Source organism: Lipomyces doorenjongii (assembly GCF_038497915.1).
Source record: "Lipomyces doorenjongii strain NRRL Y-27504 unplaced genomic scaffold V1508scaffold_3, whole genome shotgun sequence".
NCBI classification, from domain to species: Eukaryota; Fungi; Ascomycota; class Lipomycetes; order Lipomycetales; family Lipomycetaceae; genus Lipomyces; species Lipomyces doorenjongii.
Window position 1 is genome coordinate 154,208 of NW_027118070.1, and position 22,360 is coordinate 176,567.

The following is a 22,360-nucleotide window of genomic DNA, read 5'->3' on the forward strand; positions in this document are numbered from 1 at the left end:
AAACCCGTTTATCGACCGTCAATGTTCCTTGCCTAGTTAGTCCGTGCAGATGCCGTCCGCTCTATTTAAATCATTTCGAGTTGAGTCTCGTCGTCAAGCGAACAGAGTGATATTCCGCATCTTACTATTGTCATCATCCCTTCTGCACATCATTGCTGACTGAATCGACGATGTCAAGCACGTGTGTGGCTATATAAAGGGTTAATTAACGTTTACAGACATGAGACGACGCAGATCAAAACACATTATTTTTAAGTTTCTCCTTATTGCATTTTACGGTTTATATTAAACGTTAACACGACTGCAACCTGAGAAAGCAAAACAGTTTCTTGCCTCGGTCAAATGCGCTGGTTGGCGTGGTGTGATCGTACCTTACAGATGTCACTCACAGATCACTTTCGAGTCACGTTACCCAATATGGCTCCCCTCGACCATGTTGTCGTCATCAATCAGGGTTTTAGCGAAGCCACTCTAACAGTCGACGGGGAGGGAACAGCTCTAGAGGTACCGTCAGAAAAAAGAATACAGCACCTGCGACAGTGGCATTTCGAGTCCGATAGTTATATTTATCGATCAGTTGAGATTGGTTGAACTTTCTCGAGAGACGAAGAAATGGGCGCGTCCAGTTCGAAGTTGTCGTTCAAACAGTCGGTATTTCGGTTATTCGAGGAGCCGAATATTCCACCGACAGACCCCTTTTGGGCTCAGGTAATTATGGATTTGGTTGCTTTCATGTACTGCAATAGATTTGCATGGTATCAAGGGAATTAGGCGTCTATTGGGCGACTGGACTTTTATAGCATACGCTGACGTGGTCGTAAAGTTCTGGGAGGTCCCAGAATCGGCAGATGATATATTCGCTCTTTTCTCTTCATCTGATGTACGTCGCACCCGAGATGCTGCATTGCTGAATCTCGAACATTTACTGGTCAGCGCGATATCACGGCTTGTTTATCTCCTTCGCCATTCTCAGATACATTATGTGCCGACCCAGCAACCGTGGCAACCAGATTCGGCCCATAGTTCGAGATCGACAGAAAGTGCAGATGACCCCGGAGAGCAACCACTGTCAGCTGCACGCGCAACTAAGGAAACGCTAAACTGCATGCGGATTATAACTCGCGTAATGCCGTTTATTTACGAGAAACCGGAATTGGCAGACTGGCAGCATGATCTGTTCTGGGGTGCTGATTCTGGAGGTGGGGAGGATTCGATACCTGGAACGGAAGAAGGCGATGATGCAGATGATCGGCCGCTAGGTGCGGCACTTCTCGACACACTTACAGACTTTCTGTTCCTGCCTGGGTTTGCGATTCCGTTAGCCCAGGGTCTGCCGACTACTGTGGCATATGTCATCTGGGAAACAGGCATCGGAAGTACTACACCAATTGGCACGACAAATCAATTCGAATCCAACAAGATTGAGACACTCAAAACTTTATTAGCGGTCGTTTCACAAGCAATGTACTACCCAGCATATGTCTTGCCAATCCAAGGTATCAGGTTCACTAGTTATCTGGTGTGCAACCCTGATAAACGTGCGGTTTTGGGAATGCTATGTTCGTTGCTGAACACAACAATGAAATATAACCCTGGCTGGAGGTTACCATACAATCATGTTGTTTTCTCTGATCCGCGGCAGTTACTTGTCACCTATGCCCTACAGCTGTTGATAGTGCTAGCAACATACTCTGTGCCAGAAGACGAAAACCTAGCGGCGCTAGGCATCCACGTTTCCGACGAGGCTGACGGCAGCGCGACTCCGACTGTGCAAATGTTGCAGAATGCAGCACGCAAACACCAAAAGAATTGGTACAGATTTTATTTAGCACGTCTGCACAGAATTCAGGATCTGCAATTCCTTGCGGACGGAATGTCGAGGTTACTGAATCAACCTATGCAAGCCGGTGCATCGTATCTGCCGGGTAGCCAGAAGCAAGTAGAATGGGCTCCAGAGTTGGTTATGCTGTTTTGGGAATTGATAAGACATAATAGCGTAAGTTCAAACGAAGCAATACGTTGGAATAATTCGCAAATGCTAATGAAACAGCGGTTTCGAAACTATATTATTTCGTCAGACAGAATCCATGATTTTGTGGTTCTATTTCTTTACTACGCACACACATTTCGCCTCGATGTATCGCGTGTTGGATTGGTCAGACTTTGTGTATATGTCCTGCAAACGATTTCTTGTGACTCGGTATTCTCCGTCCGTCTGAATAAGTCGTTTGATTCACATCATGCGTTACCATCGTCGATGCGAATTTCTGGATGGGATTCATTTTCTGCGGGCAGTGGTGGAACGTATGCAGACTATCTCCTCCTGTCTATTTACAGTCTAATTACGACCAGCAAAGGGCGATTGTCAGCACTTTACCCTTCCCTTCTCGATATTCAAATAAACCTATCCCCTCACATTGTGAATATCGGGTGGCTCACGTGTACGCGGTTGATCCACCTTTTCTCAACGCTCACGACTACATCATTTGTAGTTGCCAATGAAAGCAACCACGTGTTGGCGGACAAACTGTTACTTGCGATGAACGGAATGATTTCTAATAATAACCACCAAGCGAATGCGAATTTGCTGTACATGATTATGAGGGCACGGAGACTGTTTGAAGCGTTCAGAGATTTGACGTTTGAGCGGTGTATGGAGGATGTGCGGCTTCAGCGACGGTCAGCTGGTGTAGCGGGAGCTACGGATCGCAAGGACGACGTGGTTATCATCTTTAACGCTGATGAAGCTGCGGATGTCCCGTCAGGTGCGGATGGTTTGCCAGATTATGGCGGAAACATAGGTAAAGGTAAAGGCAAGGCATCAGCCGAGAGCGACGGATCCAAGGAATCGTCGACGTCGATACGACAATCTTCGGAGGACGGAGAGCCGTTCAAGCCTACGCAGTCATGGTTCGACTCGTGGCATTCGAAGCTTCATTTAAATATCATATTACATCTATTAGACGTCCTACCTACGCATATCCCGCGACTGAATATGGTGCCGCTTTTGCCTTCTGCGTCTTCGAGCGCAACTACGTCGCCTACCCGACGTGCCCGAAATGAGTCTCCAGCGCGGGACGCCGAGATTTTAGCTGCATTGAGACATTTAGACGACGAAGCTGTGCTACCGGAGTCCTACGCGCGAGAATTCCACGAGCCGATCGCGTTTGAATGGACAGTCGCTGCAAAAGGGTGGTACTACTCAGTTTTATGGAGTGCGATCTTTATTATGCATGAAGTTGTCGGCAGCGAAACTACATCAGGCATTGCGTCTGTGACTGGTGTCGCGGGCGGGGCGGTAAATGGCGGGGTTAGTGCGATGGGCGTTTGGCGCGGTACGAAGGTCGTGCTATTTAGGGTGCAGGAGACTAAAGCGGCCGGGCCGAGTTTGCTACGACCTAGAGGTGCTGTTGATGCGGTGGCAAAGTCGGTGTTGGACAGATTGAGCGGCGGTCCGAATCAGGCGCAGCAGTCTTCGTAATTTGCGTACAGCAACATGCACCTGCAATTGTAAATTATGAATGTATGGTACGATGTGTCTAAAACCTAATGCCTAACATGGTTGAAATATTTACCGTACTGTCACGGTGCAGGCGGTCCACCGATGGACCCCAGTTCGGATTCGAATGACAAATCGTATTACTAGCCGAGGATATTGTCATGTATGCAAATGTGCGCTATTCAGATGCCAAATAAACTCCATCAACACACAATCAGCGATCCTTAATATCACTTCCGAATTGTTTTCCAAACATTCTCACCACTGTCACGCGGATGGGCGAAATGACGCCAATTTATTTTTCTCCAATTCTACTTGCGAAAATGCAACTCCAGTTGCTGCTGGGGTTCCAGGTTTTACCGAACATTCGATCACCGGAATTGAGTAATTCGCAACGACCTCGCATACATAGTTCGGTCACTTATGCCAATAGTTATTTTGGTGTCCCAACACGCATTCATTGGGTAGGGGTATGCTCGCTTTGCGTTGCTTATCTTAACCACTTTTACACGTTGAGCCATGGCAAAACTGTGCACGTTGTTGTGCAGATCAATAGTTTTAAATAATTGGGGGGACATTTTAGAAATAAATCGTGAATTTTCCTGGTGTCATACGACAGGAATGAGATGCTTTGCCTGGGCCAACACTGCATTACTTTTTATGTCACGTAACCCAATTCGAGGACGAGTTGGCCTGTCAAGCGGCTGTCAAGATTCGAGACAAAATTATCAAGATTCTTAGTGCACTAATGATTGAAAGGTGATCGGCAATGCCGAGAGTTTGGGTCTGTAGAGGAAGACACCCAGTGTTCCAGCAAACCAACCGTATAGAGTGTAACAACTAATGACATCACGATGCGGTCTAAGCATAGACGAAGGCAGTCCAATGACTTGAGAATTGTCGAGGGCAGTGGCAATACGTATAGTGACGATTGCACTGCAGGCGTTTCCTCGGCACAAGCGGCTGCCACTCATGACGTCACGTCACAGTACTCGTGGACATTGTCTGGGAGAAGTTGCTCGATTCTGACTCGACTCGACTCGGACATTTCCAGTTCGCACTCTTCACATATATATTCCTGTACTAGAAGAGCGAAAGCTAGTAGTTGTCAACCGGGCTTCATTGAAGATAGGGAACTGCAGAGAGAGCCGAGGCTACGGGAAAGTGCGGCGCGAAAGGCCGGACATAAGTGCCTAAGCGCAGGGGTTTTTGTTCCAACTGGTCAGTTCGCGTGTCGTTGGCTCCCGCCACTGAACTTTGCTGGCTGCAGGTGCTGACACAACCCCCTAGTGGGCATAATTTGTGATACAAAACAAACTACTCTCGCTCTTTATCTTGCCCATCCTCACACATCATTAATTCTCTGCCTTTTTCCATCACTATCACCTCCATTCTCCTCAGCACTCTTCGATAGGTAGCCATGTCTTCGTCTGCAACGGCCGATATCAAGATTCTCGGGATACCGCTCAACTACATCATAGCGGCTTTCCTAGCAGTGTCTCCCGTTACTTCCTATGCCGATCAAATGTTCTACGTGTGGCGGCGGAAGTCCTCTGAGGGATTCGCTCTCGACACATCTGGCCTTCTGATAGCTGTGTCGACACTCAGAATCTATTACTGGCTAGGACGGCCTCTGGAGCTTCCAATCTTTCTGCAGTCCGTTTCTATGCTAGTGGTCCAGCTTATCTATCTGAAGATGGCACTTATGTACATGCCCGCTGTATGGCGCCGATCAAAGTCTATGGAAGATGTCTTCATTCCATTCAAGAGGCCGATATACTTCTGGCAATGGAAGAGCGATTGGAAATTCTATCTTGTACGTTATATTTCTTGACATCATTGGTGACTGTTATCGTGTCACGTGATAGCCCCTAGGACGCACCCTCGTCGTAGTGGCGATCTTGCGAGTACACTTGCTTACTGGTCATTAGTGCATTGCCATATTTATGGCCGTGATAGCCATATTTGAATTATGTTTAAGGTCATTCGATACTTGGTTTGCGATTATTGCTCGCGTGGCTGTGGCTTTGGAGGCCATTTTACCGCTGCCGCAACTGGTTCTCAATTACACGCGACATTCGCTGGCTGGCTTCAGATTCACCCTCTTGTTCGCTTGGGTGTCGGGCGACTTTGTGAAGACGCTATTCTATTACATTGATGGCCAAGAATACTATTACAAGGTTGGCGGTACGTGTCAGACTGTTCTCGATTTCGGCATCCTCGCTCAATATATCTACTACTGGCGCAAAAAGAGACTCGAAGAACGCAAGGCAAAGGCAATGAATGTCGAAGTCGAGGACTTGAAGAGCAATTCGAGTGGATCGGACTCTGACATAGAGGCTGACGAAGACGCTGCGTTGTTACCTTCTGAGACTGTCGCGACTGCGAATACCGCGCACACAACAGCGGCTGCTGTTAGTGTCAACCCGCTGACTCCGGAGCAGGTTGTTTAATTTAAGACAGATTATGTGCACCTGTTTCGTTACGTGCAGTTATTGTTTCCATAAGATTTATAGACGGTGTTATTAAGATACGGCGGGGGTTATTCGGACTGTGCTCTTTAATGTGGTATTTGGTATGGGGTGCAGATTGCTTTGTTGTTTCTCAAGGGTCTCGGTTGGGTGCTTTTAGACGCTGGGGTTATTTTTCCATTTTTTATTGCTGTCACGCTTTGTTATGAACTTGTTACGATCCGTTTATTCATCCTCCTCATCTACGTCTTAATCTTAATTATAGTTACGTCTTTAAATTGATTGTACATAGTGTCTAGGATACCTAGAGAGGTGTCCTTTTCTCTTTTTTGAGTGTATTGGTTTTAGATTGGGCTTAGTTTATAGAGAGGATTGCGGGATTCGTTATGATTTACTGTGGATGTTAAGATTTAATTGGGATAAGGAATGCATTGCTTTTATGGATCCTTCATGAGTAGTAGTAGTAGTGCAGTTTAATCTTGCCAGTGAGGCGAGGGAGAAGAATACTAGCTAGTCGTCTACTGGCCCGGAGGGGTCGACTGGACTCACATGGTACTTGCGCTAAAACAGATATAGGCGCGTGTGCGCGAAATTATATTAGACAATCAATATATTACATATCTAACCCAATCTAAGTACCAAACCAACACCCAAAACATTTAATTTGATATAAATACAACAACGAACGACTTCTACAACTTCTCTGTCTCAACGTCGAGAGGCTTCTTCTCCTCACTAACAGTATCCCGACTTTCGTCTGCACTGACACTTTCAATAATATCACTCTCGCCGTAGTCAGCCTCGGGCCAGATATCTCCCGAAATCATCTCCGGTACGAAGGTTTCCTGGGGCGGGAAGACTAAGTTGAGCGAGACGTAGACAAAGACAGCGACGTAGAAGCCGTAGAGGTAATTGAGGTCCCAGAGGTGCACGATGCCGCCTTTTAGTCCCAACGACGGCGAGACGCTGTTTGCGAGACCGGGCAAGTTCGGACCGAGCGAGACCATGAACGCGACGAGCGCGCGCCAATTTAAGCCGTGCCAGTACTGATATCGGCCGTGCGGGTCATACAGAGCGGGGACGTCGACTTTGCGGCGCTTGACCAGCCAGTAGTCTGACGCGAGAACCCCCGCTACGGGCGCGAGGAACGTCGCGAGGCCAGCCATGAATGTCAGAAGCGAGGACGCGGAGCTGATGATCTTCCAGGGCTGCATGATCCAGCCGCCGATGATGGTGACGATGATGGCGCCTCGGCGAATGTTGATGTACTTCGGGAAGAGCGAAGTTAAATCGTTGGCAGCTGTGATGACATTTGCAGACAAGTTTCTGTGACGATCGAGTTAGTGATTTGCAGACGACAGTGTCTCTATGCTGACTTACGTTCCAATCTGGCCGACCACCCACGAGAAGCCCACAAAGAAGCGAGCAGTGCGGCCTTTAGGACCAGTCCACTGTGCCGCGAGAACTGAAGGGTCCCATATATATTCGCCGTAGACGACCTTGCCCGCGGACGTAGCAATGATAGCCATGACCGCGAGGAAAGTGCTGATGACAGGAAGGAAGAGACCTTGCCAATACTGGCCTTTCTTGTCATGCATGTATCTGGTGAAATCAGGAATATTGGTGGCCATCGTAGCCCAGCCACCGGCGGATGACATCATGCAGGTCATGATCAGCCACGCCCGCTGGGACCCATGGACAGCTGGTTCCTGTGCCCAGATGTCGCCGCTCGAGGACGCGTATTTGACCATACCTGCGGCGACGCCAATGGAACTCGCCGTGACAATGACAGCCTTGAAGATGAAGAACCAACGGAGCTTGTGCGGCGGGATCAGGAGAATCGGGAACTGAATGCACCAGAACAGCACGTGGGACGCCATCTGCTGCGTCGTGACGCCCATGCTCGCGGGAATGTGGTTCGGGATATTGAGGTAAGACGGCCAGATTGCGGAGATGCAGTTTGTGAGCGCGAACGAGCCTGAAAAGGTCTGGATGGAGTTCCAGAAGAGCGCGGTCACGAAGCGAATAACGACGACGAACTTTGCTAAATTGAAGCCGAAGCTGGAGCGCGCGGCGACGGGGTACGGTACGTGGAGGTCCGCGCCGATGGCACCATTGAACATCATGGGAATGGCGACAATCATCATGCCGAGACAGTTGCATAGAATGGCCTCCCGCCAGGTCAGCCCAACTGAGATGATAGACGAGGGGGCTTCCCAGCCCTGCATATTGAGCGCATCCGAGAACCAGAACCCGAGAATTGTGAACGCAGTCCAAGTTCGACGCTCGGGTGGAGTGACGTCGTTGTCCTTGTTAGTCCATGTGTCGGGCGGAGCAAAAGACGATGACTGCTTGGGCAGGACCCAGGCGGAGCGAGAGGTAGCCTTTTTCTTCATGTCAGCGCCAAGACGGTCGAATCTGCTGCGAAGCGTCATTGTGTCGGGACAGCGATGGGGACCGTATACAGTGCACAGCGACAGGGAAGATCGTGAGCTTTAAAAGGTCGGCAATGACAGGTGGAATTCTTACCCTTGAACCGAATTCACCGTCGGCGGGAATATGTAGATGAACAGGCGATAGCGATAACGGCCTCTGCGCACAAAGCAGGAGTCATCACGCGTAGCGCGACAACAATTGGAGGAAGTCGTGAGCCGATAAGGACGCAGAACAGATCACAGTACGGCGCAACAACTCCGAGGTGTACTAAGTCCGCCGATAACGTTACAACTAGCGTTGAAAAATTTACCGCGCCATACCACATCCGCACAATGAGAATTAGGACAGACTCACAATGCCCCTCTGCAGCTGTTAATTGCTTAGGCAGACAAGCAGACAGCGACTCGCCGGCGGGCCGGGCAAGACCACGCAACTAGAAATTGTGCAGTACCTTGACATGCACGAACCACACGACTACAGCCAGGTTGTCCGGGAATTTAGTATGGTCCTTATAAGCGTGCATTAAATGACTAAACAATAATAAGAACTCGACTCTAGTACTACTAAGATCGTAGTCGCTAATCCGTGATAGCACTTGTTCCGGAAACCTATATTTTCGATAAAGACAATGTACTGTATAACAATTTTTCTTTAATCTTCAAAAGCCACAATGGCCGTGGCGCCGGCCGTGCCCGTCGCTAACTTTTTACTAGCGTTGAGGCGTTTTTTTGGCTGACCACAAGCTTATAGCCACGCCATTTGCACTTTCTTAATGTACAATTCCTCTCGCTCTTTGTGTTGTGGGATATGAGTGTTTTCAAGATGACAGGATTCGACAGCTCCTCACTCTCGTTCCAGGCAGCTCTGATCCGAAGACCCGGCGGAGCTCACATAAGGTTTACTGCTATGGCGGTGCACGGCAAAGTATCTCAAGCTCCTGACAATTGAGCGCCGGCGGATTTCCTAATCCGGACATCGCGTAACAAGGTTGTGGCTGTGCATTCTTGTCGCTCGTCAGTTCGTGCAGGGGCTTCCTTGCATACATTGGAGCTTGTTTCTAACTGCGCCACGGAATGCAGCCGCAGTGCCTGGTTCATCATCGACTCTGGTGGGCCCTGTCTGCCCAGCAATAACACTCCTCCTCTTTGAGCCGATTGCCCAATTAGATAGTCATTTCCCATCGAAATACTCAGACAGTCAGCCACCATATCTGAATAATTATTTGTTACAGAAAGTATTGTGGGTGCAAAAGTGGGTTCCCACAGCTAGGCCTCGTGGTCACCTGCAAACAACGTACCTTTTCCTCCACTTCTCGTTCGCCAAGTATGCAGTCAGCCGTTTGGCAGACGCCACTCGCGTTAGCAATGGCTCCATCCTGCGCACGTGGCAATCAAGTTGTACCTCAATTTGGATATTATATTCAAGCGAACAGATACGAAGCGGCCGCAACTTCTCCGGCGGGCAACTAAGTTAACAGAATAGTTATTGTATTGACAAAATCGCAAACCATACAACAATTTAACTACCATAACCAAATGAATCAATATAATACATCACTTCTCAGCCAACGCCTCCAATATCTTAACCGCCTGCAACAACCCAGCCTCATCCTGTTTCCGACCCACAAGCTGCAATCCGACAGGAAACCCCTGATATGCCTTCGCTCGGTCGTCAGGGAACAAGGCCTCCAGTCGATGCTCTGCCGGCGTGACAGGTGACGGGAACTCGAACTTGTAGTCCTTCTTGTTCGAATCAATCGTCTCGACGGAGAAAATGGCGGCGGGGTAATCGAGCGTGTTCCATGCCAGAATGACGGTATTGCTCGTCAACGGTTCCTTTGGTCGCGGAAGCTGTGGCTGCGCGGGAAGTAGGATCACGTCGACTGGTTTGCCGTCCCTAGTTTTGGTTGCAGTGTCGAGCCAGTATTGTAGCCACTCGTGCTGCATATTCGAACGCTTATGACTGAGCGCCCAGAATTGAATGAGGTCGATAGGCTCGCACGGGTACAATCCGCCGTCCGCGACAGCGTCAGTGAGAGGCTCACCGGACATCGCACAGATCTTTTGCAAGAACTCACCACCGTCGGCCTTGAAGAACGCAGTCGCGAGGTCGGCTAGTTCGTCGCCATGTAGGAGTTCCATGTCGATGAGCTCATGACCGGCTGCAGAGACTTTGTCGATGAAGGACGAGTAGATGGAGGTGATTGGTTCGTAGGTCTTGACGCCACGGATAACGCCGATGCGGAGCCCGCGGTCAAGTGGCTCCGGGTCGACCCATGGAAGGCGAGCACACGATGGGTCGACAAGCCATGGCTCAGCCTTTGCGATCGAGCGGACAATAAGCTCGAGGTCGCGCGCGGACGTAGTAACCGGACCGTCGACGCAGAGAACACCGGTGACGTCCTCTCCGTCAGGCCAGTAGCCCTTGATATTGTGGTACGGAAGACGGCCGGACGAAGGCTTGATGCCAAACGAGCCGTTGCAGTACGCCGGCACACGAATCGAACCTCCAATGTCGGTCGCCATACCAATCAGCGAGCCACGGAAGGCCACGATCGCGCCAGCGCCGCCGGAGGAGCCGGCTGCAGTGATGTACTTTGAGTATGCGTTGCGAGTGGGACCGATTAAGTTGTTTTCCGTATCGAGGACCATCATCGACTGCGGGACGTTCGTCTTCACGTACATGATCGCGCCGAGACTCTCCATGACGTCCACAATCGCGGACGAGGCTGCCTCGGGCTTGTTAGCGTAGGCGGGCATGCCGATGGTCGAATCGATGCCTTTCAGGTTGTAGGAATCCTTGATCGAGATCGGAAGGCCATGAAGCGGACCGACAGGCTTGCCGGTCTTGACGAAGTATTCGTCCTGCTTCTTCGCGACTTCGTACGCTCGTTCAAAAAATAGTTCTGAGCAGCAGTTGATCGCCTGATGTGCGAGTGCGGCCCTCTAAACATTTGTTAGCCGCGTCTGAACTGATCTCGGAACCGTATCGACTGACCTTGCAAAACGCAATCGTGACCTCCAGCGAGCTGTAGACGCCTTTGTGCACCTGCTCTAGCAAGCCGACGGCATCGTAGTTACTCGTGATCTCGACCTCTTTGTCAGTCAGAACACCGCAAGTTTCGGCAAATTTGGTCAAGTTGTCGACATCGGCCGGGATCTCTACTCGCCAATCGGACGGGATTGCGTCGACAAGCGCCTTTTTCTTCGCAGCCGAAATTGCGATATATGCCGGTTCTGAGGTCATTGTGGTTCTAGTGGAATATAACAACACTTGTGCAGTCAATTGACTTGTGAACGGGCTCGAGTGGTGTGGGACCCGGGACAGAGCATGGGTGGGTATGCATGTTTTTAGGGGCATAGTCGGCGCCCACAAGGTTTCGGCGTCTTATCTAAGGGGTCAACTTACGATTACATGTCTCCATTCATACGACGACGCAGCGACTTCCAAGTATCGTAGTGGAAGACACTATTCGCAGCTTGCAACGTATGCTTTTCGTAGCGCGATTTCTCATTACCATTGTTAGCACCGACCCGGCGCGCGTCGGGCCGCGCGGGGTCTGTTCCGGCTGATGCCTTTGCCACAATCGAAAATTTTCAAGCCACGTACTTATACTTTTGTATGACGGACGCCTCCTCGCTCGTGAGAAGTCGGTTTTGGCAGTTTGACGTTGTACGGTGTAGTTGTGATGAAGTTTTGGTGAGCGCGCTGGCGTCTGGTAAGCTGGTTCGCCGACAGCGTCAGGGTGGTCCTTCGGCGCTCGCAAGTCGATTAGACTATCTCAAAGAGCTGGTACATGGTTTGAAGTTACATTTTACATTTTTGAAAAATCTGACAAATGTGTATTTGAGTATTTTGCATAATACGCGTTACTGTTGAAGTCATAGGCTGACGAATAAAGAGGGAAGTAACGTTTGCTTTCAAGCGTATGGAGATAGGCTCACGTGCAAGGGTAAGGGTATTCAAAGCTTCATTGCCCGACGGCGCAGGCCCAACGATAAGCCGTTATCGGGTACGTCGCCGGAGCCCCGCAAGAGCGCGACTCACCCCTACCCTGACACTGACTAGCTTGTCCCCTGACTGTTGAACTGATTACCGAATCTCGCGCATTCAATGTTTTCAGAACAAAATAAAATAAAATAAAATAAAATAGAAAAACGCAAACAAAACCGTAGCTGAACCTTAGACGCTGTGAGCCTAAATCGTTTGCGTGAAGACGAGTCGAAGTAGATCTGATACGCCGCGACATCCCTGACCGAGATCACCGCCGATACAGGGCAACATATCGCAGCATTGCGACTCCTAAATTATTCTTCTTCTACCACTCTACTTTACCACTTCACGCCGGAGTTCAACATACACTTGGACGAAAATGACTGTGACAACGCCGCTCACCATTTCCACTTCGCGTCCCGCGCCATTCCCGCTGCCGGCAGGCCGCACAGCATTGATCATCATAGACATGCAGCGCGACTTTGTCCTGCCGTCCGGCTACGGCGCAGTACAATGCCCATCCCCCGAAATCTTTGCACAAGTCGCAAGCCTCATCCAGCCGTGTCTCGACGCGCTTCGTGCCGCCCGCCATCTCGGTATGACGGTCGTCCACACTCGCGAAGGACATGTGCCCGATCTCTCTGACTGCCCCCCAACGAAGTTGGACAGACAGCTTCATGCGAACAAGCGACATATACTTTGCATTGGCGATGAGGGTCCTATGGGCAGATTACTTGTCCGTGGCTCGTATGGGCATGATATAGTTGATGAGCTCAAACCTAGACGGGATGAAGTGGTACTAGATAAACCTGGCAAGGGCTCATTCTATAATACCGATCTTCACGAGATCTTGGTGTCCAGGGGAATTACCCATTTATTGTTCTGCGGCGTCACCGCTGAGTATGTTCTCTTCTTTTTATATGTCACGTTGCTTTCTGCTAAGGTTAATTGGTAGATGCTGCGTTGCTTCCACTTTCCGCGAAGCGAATGATCATGGATTCGAGTGCTGTGTGTTGACTGACTGCACTGATGGTTTCAACGGAACCATTGTTTCTGCCACTATGGATATGTTCTGCGCGTACGACGGTCTCCTCGGCTACGCTTCTACTTCCAAGGCCGTCGTGTCCATCGCCACAGCCCATTCTGCCGACGCCCTCGCTCAGCTTGAGCCTCCCGTTGCGTCGCTGCCCTTGTCGTTGAATCTGCTGCACGCATCGTACGTCTCTGAGACAAAGTCTGTTACCGACGTCATCACCGGTATCTACGATTCTTTAGACGAGGCTATCTTCGCCACGCTCACACCCCGCGAGACCGCACTTGCTCAGGCAGCGAAGTTAGACGCCGACAAAACCGTCGATATCGATGGCACACGCGATCTGCCACTCTTCCACGGCATTCCGTTTGCGAGCACACCAGAATTCACCCCAACTGCGACGATCCTCTCCCAAATCACATCCGAAGGCGGCGTCTACTTGGGAACCGTAGTGTCTCCCTACGCACTCCTTACCGCGAACCAGACAACTTACATCCTCACCACAGTCGACCACAGTTCAAGCCTCCCGTCGTCCGTGTCAGCCTACGTGACGACAAAAGGCTCACTCTCAACAACAGGAATTACACTCCCATCCCCTTCAACTTCAACAATCACGATCCTCGCTCTCTCCGTTCTCGACGCAAGATCCCTCTGGGCATCGCTCCTCAGGCTGCCAAATCCGGCCCCGGAAGCTCTTTTCCAGCATTTCAGAGACCGCCCGATCATCTCCGTCGATTACCGCGGATTTGAAGTAGGCGGCATCCGATATGCTGTCGCATCCCCTTCCAACGCCACATTCGCAAAGAAAGTCGAAGAGATTTTTGCCAAGAATGGAATGCTCCCCGGCCGCAAAGTCCCAGGCGAGAATGCATGCTCGGCGCTGTCTACCGCCGCTAAATTGGCATCCTCGCCTGCATCAGTCATGATGCTAGAACAGAACCCCACGAGCTCCATCTCCGCTCTCGACACAGTCAAAAATATCCATGCTCTCGAGTCCGCAAAAGCCGTTTTCACAAAAGCTTTCGAATCAGGTATCGATAGTCCCGATGTGTTGGTGGCACCTCTGTCTAGCGAGATCATGAGTGGCATTTTGGCGCTAGGTGTCTGTGGTGTGGTTACGCACGAAGATGTAGTGTTTATTAGCGCCAAGGGTGTTGACGCCCGGATTTTAGATGCGGGTGTGTTGTCGCAGATGTGAAATCGAACCATTGCACTCTTGTAGAAATGACGAATTATGAATTGAGTTCCATGGCGACTTAGTTTTATTATTAGTATTAAGGTTATTATAATCAAGTGCCATGAAATAGATACAAATAATCTAATAACCAAAACCTCATGAATAATAATAAACTCCAATAACACTGCCTTGCCAAAAAAATACACAATATTAAACTATTTATAGGTTCACAACATTGTCCCACCATCAGATTAATCAATATAAATCTAAATAATAAACATAAACTTTTTAGGTTACATCCAATCGTCATCTCTATGTCCGTTGTCATCACCTCCACCAGCTGTACCAGTGGTACTTCCGGCTCTTGATTCACCGCCTCTACTCACATTCCCGTTGCTGTTAGATGGAACTCCGTTTACGTTTCCGTCGCTATTCATCCCCGTCGGTGTACCTCCATCATTTGTAGACTGGCTATGTGCAGCGCAAGGAATCTCCCGTACAGGTGCATTCGACGTTTCCATCCACGGATGACTCAACATCCGCATGTTAAAGAATTCCAGATTATCAAGCTCGTCGACGCCGGTGCTCGCGTGCTGGTTAATCACATGTGAACGACCGTCCGTAGCAAGCGACGTGAAAAATATGTCGTTCTCGCTCATCTGCGTGCTTGCGTGAGTGAGGTATGCTTGCCGAGACACTCCCTGCGGTTGCAATGGTTGCAGTATCTGCGTGGATAAATGCGGTGGGTGCAATGCCGGGCCATGCGATGTCGGTAGAGTCCCCGGGCTATCGGCAAACTGCTGGTGCTCGCTCGTCCCAAAGATCGAGGACATTTCATGACCGCGTGAAATATGTAATTGCTGTTGCTGTTGTTGTCGTTGCATGTGCAGCTGCTGTTGTAATTGCTGGAGATGTTGCAGCGGGTGCTGCATGTGTGGCGCGGGCGGCACAGGAGGCATTACTGGCTGCATTGAGATAGGGAATTGTTGAAGCTGCTGCTGCGACGACATTGTCTGATATTGCGGTGCCTGCGTCTGCTGCGACATTTGGCTCGATGGCTGTCTGGAACTACCTCTCTTGCTCAGCTCACTTTTAAGTAAGTACTTGCACTCCTCCACCCACAAAATCGCATGCTGCAAGAACTCCGCGCCTCGGACGTTGACCTTCAAGGTCCACTGAAACTCGGCTAGTTTTTCGCTACACGCAGTCCGCTCGACGTCTGTGCTGGCTGTCAACATCAGGATGACCCCAAAGGTCGCGATGATGGCAAAATTGTTTTTCGACGCAGCGTACCAGAACGTCTGGATATGCTGCGGCTTCAAGTTATTTGCAAACTCCACGGCAGACACGAACTCAGCGAACGCCGATCGATAGACTAGTCCGTATATTTCGTTCATGGCTGGAGACTGGTTACGTTCGATCTTTGACAATGCCGTCAAAATTGGTCTGAAAAGCGCAATCTGTGCAGCATGATAACCTAGATGCAAATTGCCACTCGCGGAAAGCTCGCCACGCGTAATGTTCTCCATTCGCAAGCAATCCGGAAGTTGCTCCAGCCAGTCCTTCAGTCGAATCTGCAGTGGCCGCGCTTTGGCCAGAAGCCTCTTGATACGAAACACATCCCCGTTATATTCGTCGTTCTCGGCCTTGATATCACCTCCGTTAGCTGGAGCTGCGGACATCGCTGGAGTGTCAGCGGCAAACAAATCACTCATGCTTCGCGCCGAGTGGAATTCATCCATAATGTCAGACAAGATCTGCGTGAGATTAACAAGCTGCATGAACATTATCTTGCCAGTCTCACGGTTTACGCTGCCGTTGTTATCACTACTATGGGCAATAATAGGATCGTCGCCGCCAAAGCCGTCTTCGTCATCTCCATTACCTCCGTGCGCATTACCACCACTGGCAAGCAGTAAATCGTCGTCGTCAGGGAAATTCTCGTCTTCGAGGTCCGTGACTGTCCAATTTATCTTGTGAATATGTGAAGGTCGTCCGAACGTTAGCGCCATCCACTTGTCCTGGATAAATAAACCCCATGCGAGGCGCTTCCGTACTCCACGCTCCCATTCCGGAATAGCCCAGTTGGTCGGATCCATGTGCAATCCGACCTCTTGCGCGACAGCGACGACTTCACTGAGCATCGCCCACGAATGACTTGGCCGAGTGACTTGGTTGCGAAACGTCTGATGCTGTAATAGCAGGATGCCGGCCTGTACTGTTGACAGCGTAGGCCGATCGATTTCGCGATATAAATTAATCTGTGCTAGGGCTTCCAGTGAAGACTGCGGCGGGCGCGGGAATGGCACGAGGTCAGGATCATATGTCCACCAATTGATCGCAAATACGTATAACCCAGCAAGAAGAGATGGCGAAAGCTCCGATGGATTACGGTAATATTTCTCTAAGAACTCTTCTTTGTGCAAAATTGGAAGGGACGGATGGACCTGGTCAAATCAGCACGAGGTGGCACAGCGCAAGACGAATATACCTACTATTCTAAAATATAGCCCTACCAACTGTCTTCCAAACTTGCCAATGATATCTTGAATCTTTCTCACTTCAACCAGATTACCGCCAATCGTGTCATCCCTGCCTGAAGGGTTCGGAAATCCAGTTCTGAAAAGGTCCTCACTCTCAAACACCACGAATGATACTTGGCCATTGGGAGGTGGTCCACTAATGCTGTCGTTTTGCACACGTCGAATCTGCCGCTTTGTTTGAAAATCTGGGCCCACAGCCGGTAAAGATGCTCGATCGCGCGAATCGAAGCCATAGTGGTCCATCAGAACGGGGTCGTGCTCTGCCGACGTACCGATATAGGAAATGTACCGCCGACATTGCAGGCCCAACGTATTTCTGAGAAGAGTGTGAGGAAGGAAATCGTAGTCTGGGAAGGGTGAATCTGGAGTAGCTACCAGCCCGGCGGCAGCGGAGGCTGGTGGAGTCGAATTTGTATCTGAATTCGTCACTGCCGAAGCACTGGCTTTGCGGGTTGTAGTTCTACAAGAATTTAGCATTGTAAGTTATAATTTGATATCGATGCACACGTACCGGCTCGCACGTGTGCGCTTGGTAGCTGTAGCCGCAGCGTCTCCATTGTCCTTCTTCTCTTGGTGAATATTGAGAGACAAAACTCCGGACATGGACTGCAGCGTTGGTATCGGCGGGGAACTGGTCGCAGTAACATTCACAGAAGCAATTTCGCTTGTCACAGGAGGAGCAACGTCCGGAGTTGCGCTAATTGCATCTTTGTCCTTTGTATCTCTTTCGTCCTTATCCTTCGTATCTTTGTCTTTCAAATCCTTCGCATCCTTCTCTTTCGTGACGGCTGTAGCAACAGCCACGTCCTTAGCCGCCAAATCATTGCTATTACGTCTTTGTCTCTTTCTCGGCGCCGGATTTTCGCTGAAGACGCATTCGTAGTTGTGAAAACGACACAAGAAACAGACCGAGTCGTTTTCAGAAAAGACGCATCTACTCTTCCGACGACGGCATGAATCGCAGGGTCTATCAGGCCGCTTGAGACCGGTCTTGCTGTGGGTGGTTTGCACTACAAACATTGCTATCCTAGATGATGCCGCGCCTCCGTCCAGCGTATCTATGTGCCGCGCGTTGGTGACGGCAACGTGTGAATGAATTTTTACCGTAACTGGCCCGGCAACAACCCCGTGACACCCCCTAGAACTTACAGAAATATCAGAGGATTCACGTGGATGCAGGCTCGAGGAGCAGTAACTGACGGCGAGTGAAAGGGTAGCGTGGCGACAGACGAAGGACAACAATAATAGTTTGGCATGTAAATAGAATACTTAAAAAGAAAAGGCGGAGAGGGGGGCGAATAACGGAGGAGTAAGGTTTGGGCGTCGCCTTGAGCGAATTCCAGGTCCTACGTCTGCCGACGTATTATGCGGGTAACCGTCACCTGTCAATAAAGCCACAGGTTAAGCTTGATTGATAATCTGGAATGAATATATATTGCAAAATGCAAACAATAGGTTTAACAATCAGACGCCACAGTAAAACTGACGCATTTGTCTACAGTGATTTGAAATAACGGTGCGAGAGATGGCAAGCTGCCTGTAGCAGGCCGGTTATGTGAGCCTCGCAAATGGTATGGCGAGTGGAAACTAACTAATCGCTAGCTAGGCAGTCAACTGAGCCGGGACAGCAAGGTAAGGAGCACGTGCAGCTAGTCGCACAACCCGCATCAATTCGATGGTATTTGAATAATAATTTACATCTAAATGATTTGGAGAGAGAGCGAAGCTTCATATATGTGGGCCTCGCCTCACTAATAAGACTCTGAGAGGTACGAGCGGCGAGATGTCATGGTGCGGGTTACCCGAGGTGGCTGCAGCGAAGGCGTCCATTCTCGAAGCCTGCTTACCGTGAGTTAGAACTTCCTCATATAATGTATATGTTATCGGTCCTACGTATACGTTGATCCGGTCGCAAGGTGCTTGTGCTAACAGACAGCTTTTTGCTGCTTTCTCTCTACTCAACTAGCCTGACAATAATATTTTTGTGGCCAGCCGCCGAATAGCCTTAGGCAACAATCCCGAACAGCCGAGACCCGAATACGAGTGATGTGGACAGTATATCCCGGCGTGGTGACTAACATTTCGGATTTGCAAGCACATCAACACATCAGCTAATTCACAGTACTCACTCAAATTCGAGTTGGTTCTAAAATTAATTGGCACGTCGCTATCAAGATCGCTCGCGTCTTCGCGATGTTTATTCTCTCTCCGCAGCTTGCCATCCATAGAGGTACTGACAAGATTTGGGATCTATCATACTCGAGATAACGCAGCCGAAGCATACGTCCAGTGAAATCGCGGAGTTCTTATTGCAGCTCTAAGTACATTCGCACGCTGATTTCTTCTACTAAGCTTCTTAGATTACGGCAGACCCTGACACTGCTTCGGTAAAGTTGGCCACTGGCTTGTGTCACCTTCCCGTCCCTCATCTCTTTTGTTCAAGGGCAATAACAGGGGAGCACAGTCTTGTGACAATGAAACAATCCGTAGCAATATTGAAAATATTCTCAGTGATGGGAAGATAGTTATGTGTAATGGCGTCTCACTTTTGTACCTCATGCAGTATTACGCGGTCTGTCAATATCTCCCATGAGGCGTACAGAGATTGTGCTTGGCCGACCCCGGCCGGTGGCTTGCCAGTCACGGCACGCTATAATTTTCCGAGGGCCAGTCTAGTCTTCCGATTTCAGGGGTGGCTGTAACGACACAAAGTGTACTATAATCATTGGTTTCTAAGTAAGGCCTCCACTAATCTAATGTGATGGACCAACTCTGAGTGCCGAAAGTGCGCCGTATAGCAGTCGGCATAATACCTTACGGAAGCCGTAATTTTCCAACATTCATCGTTCTGAATGGTCTACCTTTGCAGAACCAACGCTCGATTTGAATACCATATGCAACAATCAAACCACCCACAAATCATATACATTGTACCAACCACCCAAGCCTATTTTAGTCGTATAAATCATCCTCGTCATCATCAAACAAAAACAAAGGACCCTGGCGAGAGCTAGGCGATTTGCCTGCGGACGGAGCATCCTGACTATCGGCAGACGGTGGGACGTCACTGGTTACAGGATCTGATCGAGGAGGTGTTGGATTTTGCTCCGGTGTAACTCTATCAATGCTTGAAGGTGAGCGATTCATATTGCTGTGTCTCGGAGCTTCCAAGTCATCATTCAGTTGAGCCTCCCCTGTGTCAGAGAAGCCCATATTATCGTCAGACTTCGTCTTCTGATGTTCTTGTGATCCGAACTCGCGATTTTCGTCGTCGTCGCCAAATCCTGCACCAACCACAAAACCAGTTCCGTCATCGTATGTTTGTCTCTGATCCAAATCACTCTCTTGCTCCGGCGGACGTTCTGGTTTCCATTCATCGATCCACTGTCTTCTTGTGATTTTCATCTGCTTGCTGCGGCCCAGTTTTTCAGTCATTGCGAGAAAATCTTCGAAGTTTGCTTTTGGAAATAGTTGGTGACCCCATATTTGGTAGCATTCGAGCAGCCGTCCTAAATAGCGGTACTATAAACACTAAGCGTCAGTTTGGTCTCTGGCTTGTTGCTCCACCGTCAGTAATTACCAACCTCATGACCCTTGCCTTTAAACCTGACTTTCGGCGCCCGTCGTTTAATTGTGATGAGACCTTGGGCAGACAATAACCTGTACACCTGTTAGCGCACCAAAATTGGAGCAAGAGATTGCAACACTCGTCCCACCGTTCATTATTCAGCTTCGCACGCGTTGACTTCTGTTTGATAACAATTTCCTCGTCAATCCCCAAATCAACAATATCCGGAGGTCTAGCAGCTGGTACTAGCGACGGCTCACCAGTTCGTGGATACAGCTCGGCGTCAAGATTGATGTCGTATGGAGGCGTAGGCGGTCCTGCGCCCAGTGTAGCCAGATCATTTTCAATATCTATTTCGACGGTGGTAGCACCGTATCCCATATTTATCTCATCATCCACATCCGGATAATCATCATCGTCATCTGGTCCAAATAGGCTTTCCATGATTGTTAAATGAGAGTACGTTTAACAGTTCCTTCCTTGTTCCACAACACTATGAATTCAGTTTCGCGTCTGCCGGGTAATAATCGCGGTGGGTCATTCCTGGACTGAGTGGGTGGACTGAAACCGCAACCTTACAGTAGTAGGCTTAGCAACCCGGCTCAATCTTCAAGCCGCAGCGGTTCAACGGAGTGCGACCAATGACAATCTAGATGAACCTTTGACTTTGAAGAACATCTGAGAGAAATCAGAGATACAACGGAAAGACGCTTAAAATTCAACAATCATATCCAGATATATTCATAGTCTCGCTGAATTATTCCATTTATCCTGATACGATGTCTGAAGAGGGATTACCTACTATCCCTAAGGGAGATTACCCAGTACGTGACTTCCACAATTGTGACTTTTAGCACCAATCGTCATTGCTGTCGAAAAAAGATACTAATTGCCTGTGATTATAGCTCATTGATGCCGATCCGCATTTCAGCAGAGTAATCCGATATTTCCGGTTTTCAGACATCGGCATCTGGGCTGCCGTCACTGCGTCAGCGCCTCTCCTCGTTGGCTTGATGGATTATAATAAGTACACTCAGATCAGCAGAGGCGTCCAGGGTACTATAAAGGGATTCCTTGTTGCGGCTAGACAACGACGGTCAATGTTTGGTCCCGCTCCCTCGCTGTTCTTGGGCGCCGTCGGTGGATTCTTGATCGCGTATCAGCGCAGCTCTTGTAAGTGTTCTGTTATCGCCAACCTCGAGTATTGTGTCGGAATATAATCTAAACGTGCAATTGTAGACCGCTTCCTTGGATACTCCGAGAACGCGCGAGAACAGGCTCAAGACCTCGAGGAGCTATCGAAGCGGGCCAAGGCTGGTCTTCCAATCTACGGAGAATCTGCGCTCACCCCCGAGCTTCAGAAAATCGCTGCTAGCTACTCCCGATTGGCTATTTTCAAATTCTCCGTGTTCCCCCTTTTCAACTTCGTGAATCACCCGTACCATGGCGTTGACACTTCAAAGTACTTCAAGTAGAGACATAGCGATAGAACAGAAATAGGTTATCATTATAATTCACAGTCAACGGATGCAGATATGACAAATTGGTAGATGAATACTCGGTCGGCTAGCGAGAGCTCTTCTGACAGATTGCCCGCATAGAGCCTTGCCTGAATAGCCATCAGAATTAGTTTATCATAG

General features: G+C 49.5%; 8 protein-coding genes across 8 annotated transcripts; 4 read left to right on the forward strand and 4 right to left on the reverse strand.

Moving 5' to 3' along the window:
• Nucleotides 1-286: 286 nt before the first annotated feature.
• V1508DRAFT_148947 (high-temperature-induced dauer-formation protein-domain-containing protein) lies at nucleotides 287-3,628 on the forward strand. The gene is made up of 3 exons (XM_066936035.1): nucleotides 287-708; nucleotides 824-1,996; nucleotides 2,051-3,628. Exons 1-3 carry the CDS (start codon nucleotides 613-615, stop codon nucleotides 3,479-3,481), a joined length of 2,700 nt encoding a protein of 899 aa, XP_066798539.1. The 5' UTR covers nucleotides 287-612; the 3' UTR covers nucleotides 3,482-3,628.
• A 1,034-nt stretch (nucleotides 3,629-4,662) lies between these two features.
• On the forward strand, nucleotides 4,663-6,307 carry V1508DRAFT_149120 (uncharacterized protein). Its single transcript, XM_066936036.1, has 3 exons — nucleotides 4,663-4,720; nucleotides 4,790-5,315; nucleotides 5,431-6,307. The coding sequence occupies exons 2-3, from the start codon at nucleotides 4,920-4,922 to the stop codon at nucleotides 5,950-5,952; spliced, it is 918 nt and encodes a 305-aa protein (XP_066798540.1). The 5' UTR covers nucleotides 4,663-4,720; nucleotides 4,790-4,919; the 3' UTR covers nucleotides 5,953-6,307.
• Nucleotides 6,308-6,532: 225 nt separating this feature from the next.
• V1508DRAFT_409256 (permease for cytosine/purines, uracil, thiamine, allantoin-domain-containing protein) lies at nucleotides 6,533-8,879 on the reverse strand. Its single transcript, XM_066939121.1, has 3 exons — nucleotides 8,501-8,879; nucleotides 7,351-8,448; nucleotides 6,533-7,296 (listed from the first exon to the last, which is right to left on the reverse strand). The coding sequence occupies exons 2-3, from the start codon at nucleotides 8,403-8,405 to the stop codon at nucleotides 6,663-6,665; spliced, it is 1,689 nt and encodes a 562-aa protein (XP_066798541.1). The 5' UTR covers nucleotides 8,406-8,448; nucleotides 8,501-8,879; the 3' UTR covers nucleotides 6,533-6,662.
• Nucleotides 8,880-9,959: 1,080 nt separating this feature from the next.
• Nucleotides 9,960-11,652, reverse strand: V1508DRAFT_347992 (amidase signature domain-containing protein; the record flags this gene model as incomplete). Its single annotated transcript, XM_066936711.1, has 2 exons — nucleotides 9,960-11,351; nucleotides 11,404-11,652. 2 exons carry the CDS (start codon nucleotides 11,650-11,652, stop codon nucleotides 9,960-9,962), a joined length of 1,641 nt encoding a protein of 546 aa, XP_066798542.1.
• Nucleotides 11,653-12,677: 1,025 nt separating this feature from the next.
• V1508DRAFT_409262 (Isochorismatase-like protein) lies at nucleotides 12,678-14,769 on the forward strand. Its single transcript, XM_066939122.1, has 2 exons — nucleotides 12,678-13,299; nucleotides 13,355-14,769. The coding sequence occupies exons 1-2, from the start codon at nucleotides 12,779-12,781 to the stop codon at nucleotides 14,628-14,630; spliced, it is 1,797 nt and encodes a 598-aa protein (XP_066798543.1). The 5' UTR covers nucleotides 12,678-12,778; the 3' UTR covers nucleotides 14,631-14,769.
• On the reverse strand, nucleotides 14,677-18,496 carry V1508DRAFT_453398 (fungal-specific transcription factor domain-containing protein). The gene is made up of 3 exons (XM_066942542.1): nucleotides 17,664-18,496; nucleotides 17,105-17,612; nucleotides 14,677-17,056 (listed from the first exon to the last, which is right to left on the reverse strand). The coding sequence occupies exons 1-3, from the start codon at nucleotides 18,170-18,172 to the stop codon at nucleotides 14,903-14,905; spliced, it is 3,171 nt and encodes a 1,056-aa protein (XP_066798544.1). The 5' UTR covers nucleotides 18,173-18,496; the 3' UTR covers nucleotides 14,677-14,902.
• A 1,245-nt stretch (nucleotides 18,497-19,741) lies between these two features.
• On the reverse strand, nucleotides 19,742-21,296 carry V1508DRAFT_149822 (replication fork protection component Swi3-domain-containing protein). The gene is made up of 3 exons (XM_066936037.1): nucleotides 20,869-21,296; nucleotides 20,737-20,812; nucleotides 19,742-20,674 (listed from the first exon to the last, which is right to left on the reverse strand). The coding sequence occupies exons 1-3, from the start codon at nucleotides 21,162-21,164 to the stop codon at nucleotides 20,105-20,107; spliced, it is 942 nt and encodes a 313-aa protein (XP_066798545.1). The 5' UTR covers nucleotides 21,165-21,296; the 3' UTR covers nucleotides 19,742-20,104.
• A 1-nt stretch (nucleotide 21,297) lies between these two features.
• Nucleotides 21,298-22,345, forward strand: V1508DRAFT_149883 (NADH-ubiquinone oxidoreductase complex I, 21 kDa subunit-domain-containing protein). Its single transcript, XM_066936038.1, has 3 exons — nucleotides 21,298-21,544; nucleotides 21,626-21,893; nucleotides 21,960-22,345. Exons 1-3 carry the CDS (start codon nucleotides 21,500-21,502, stop codon nucleotides 22,193-22,195), a joined length of 549 nt encoding a protein of 182 aa, XP_066798546.1. The 5' UTR covers nucleotides 21,298-21,499; the 3' UTR covers nucleotides 22,196-22,345.
• The last annotated feature ends 15 nt before the right edge of the window (nucleotides 22,346-22,360 follow it).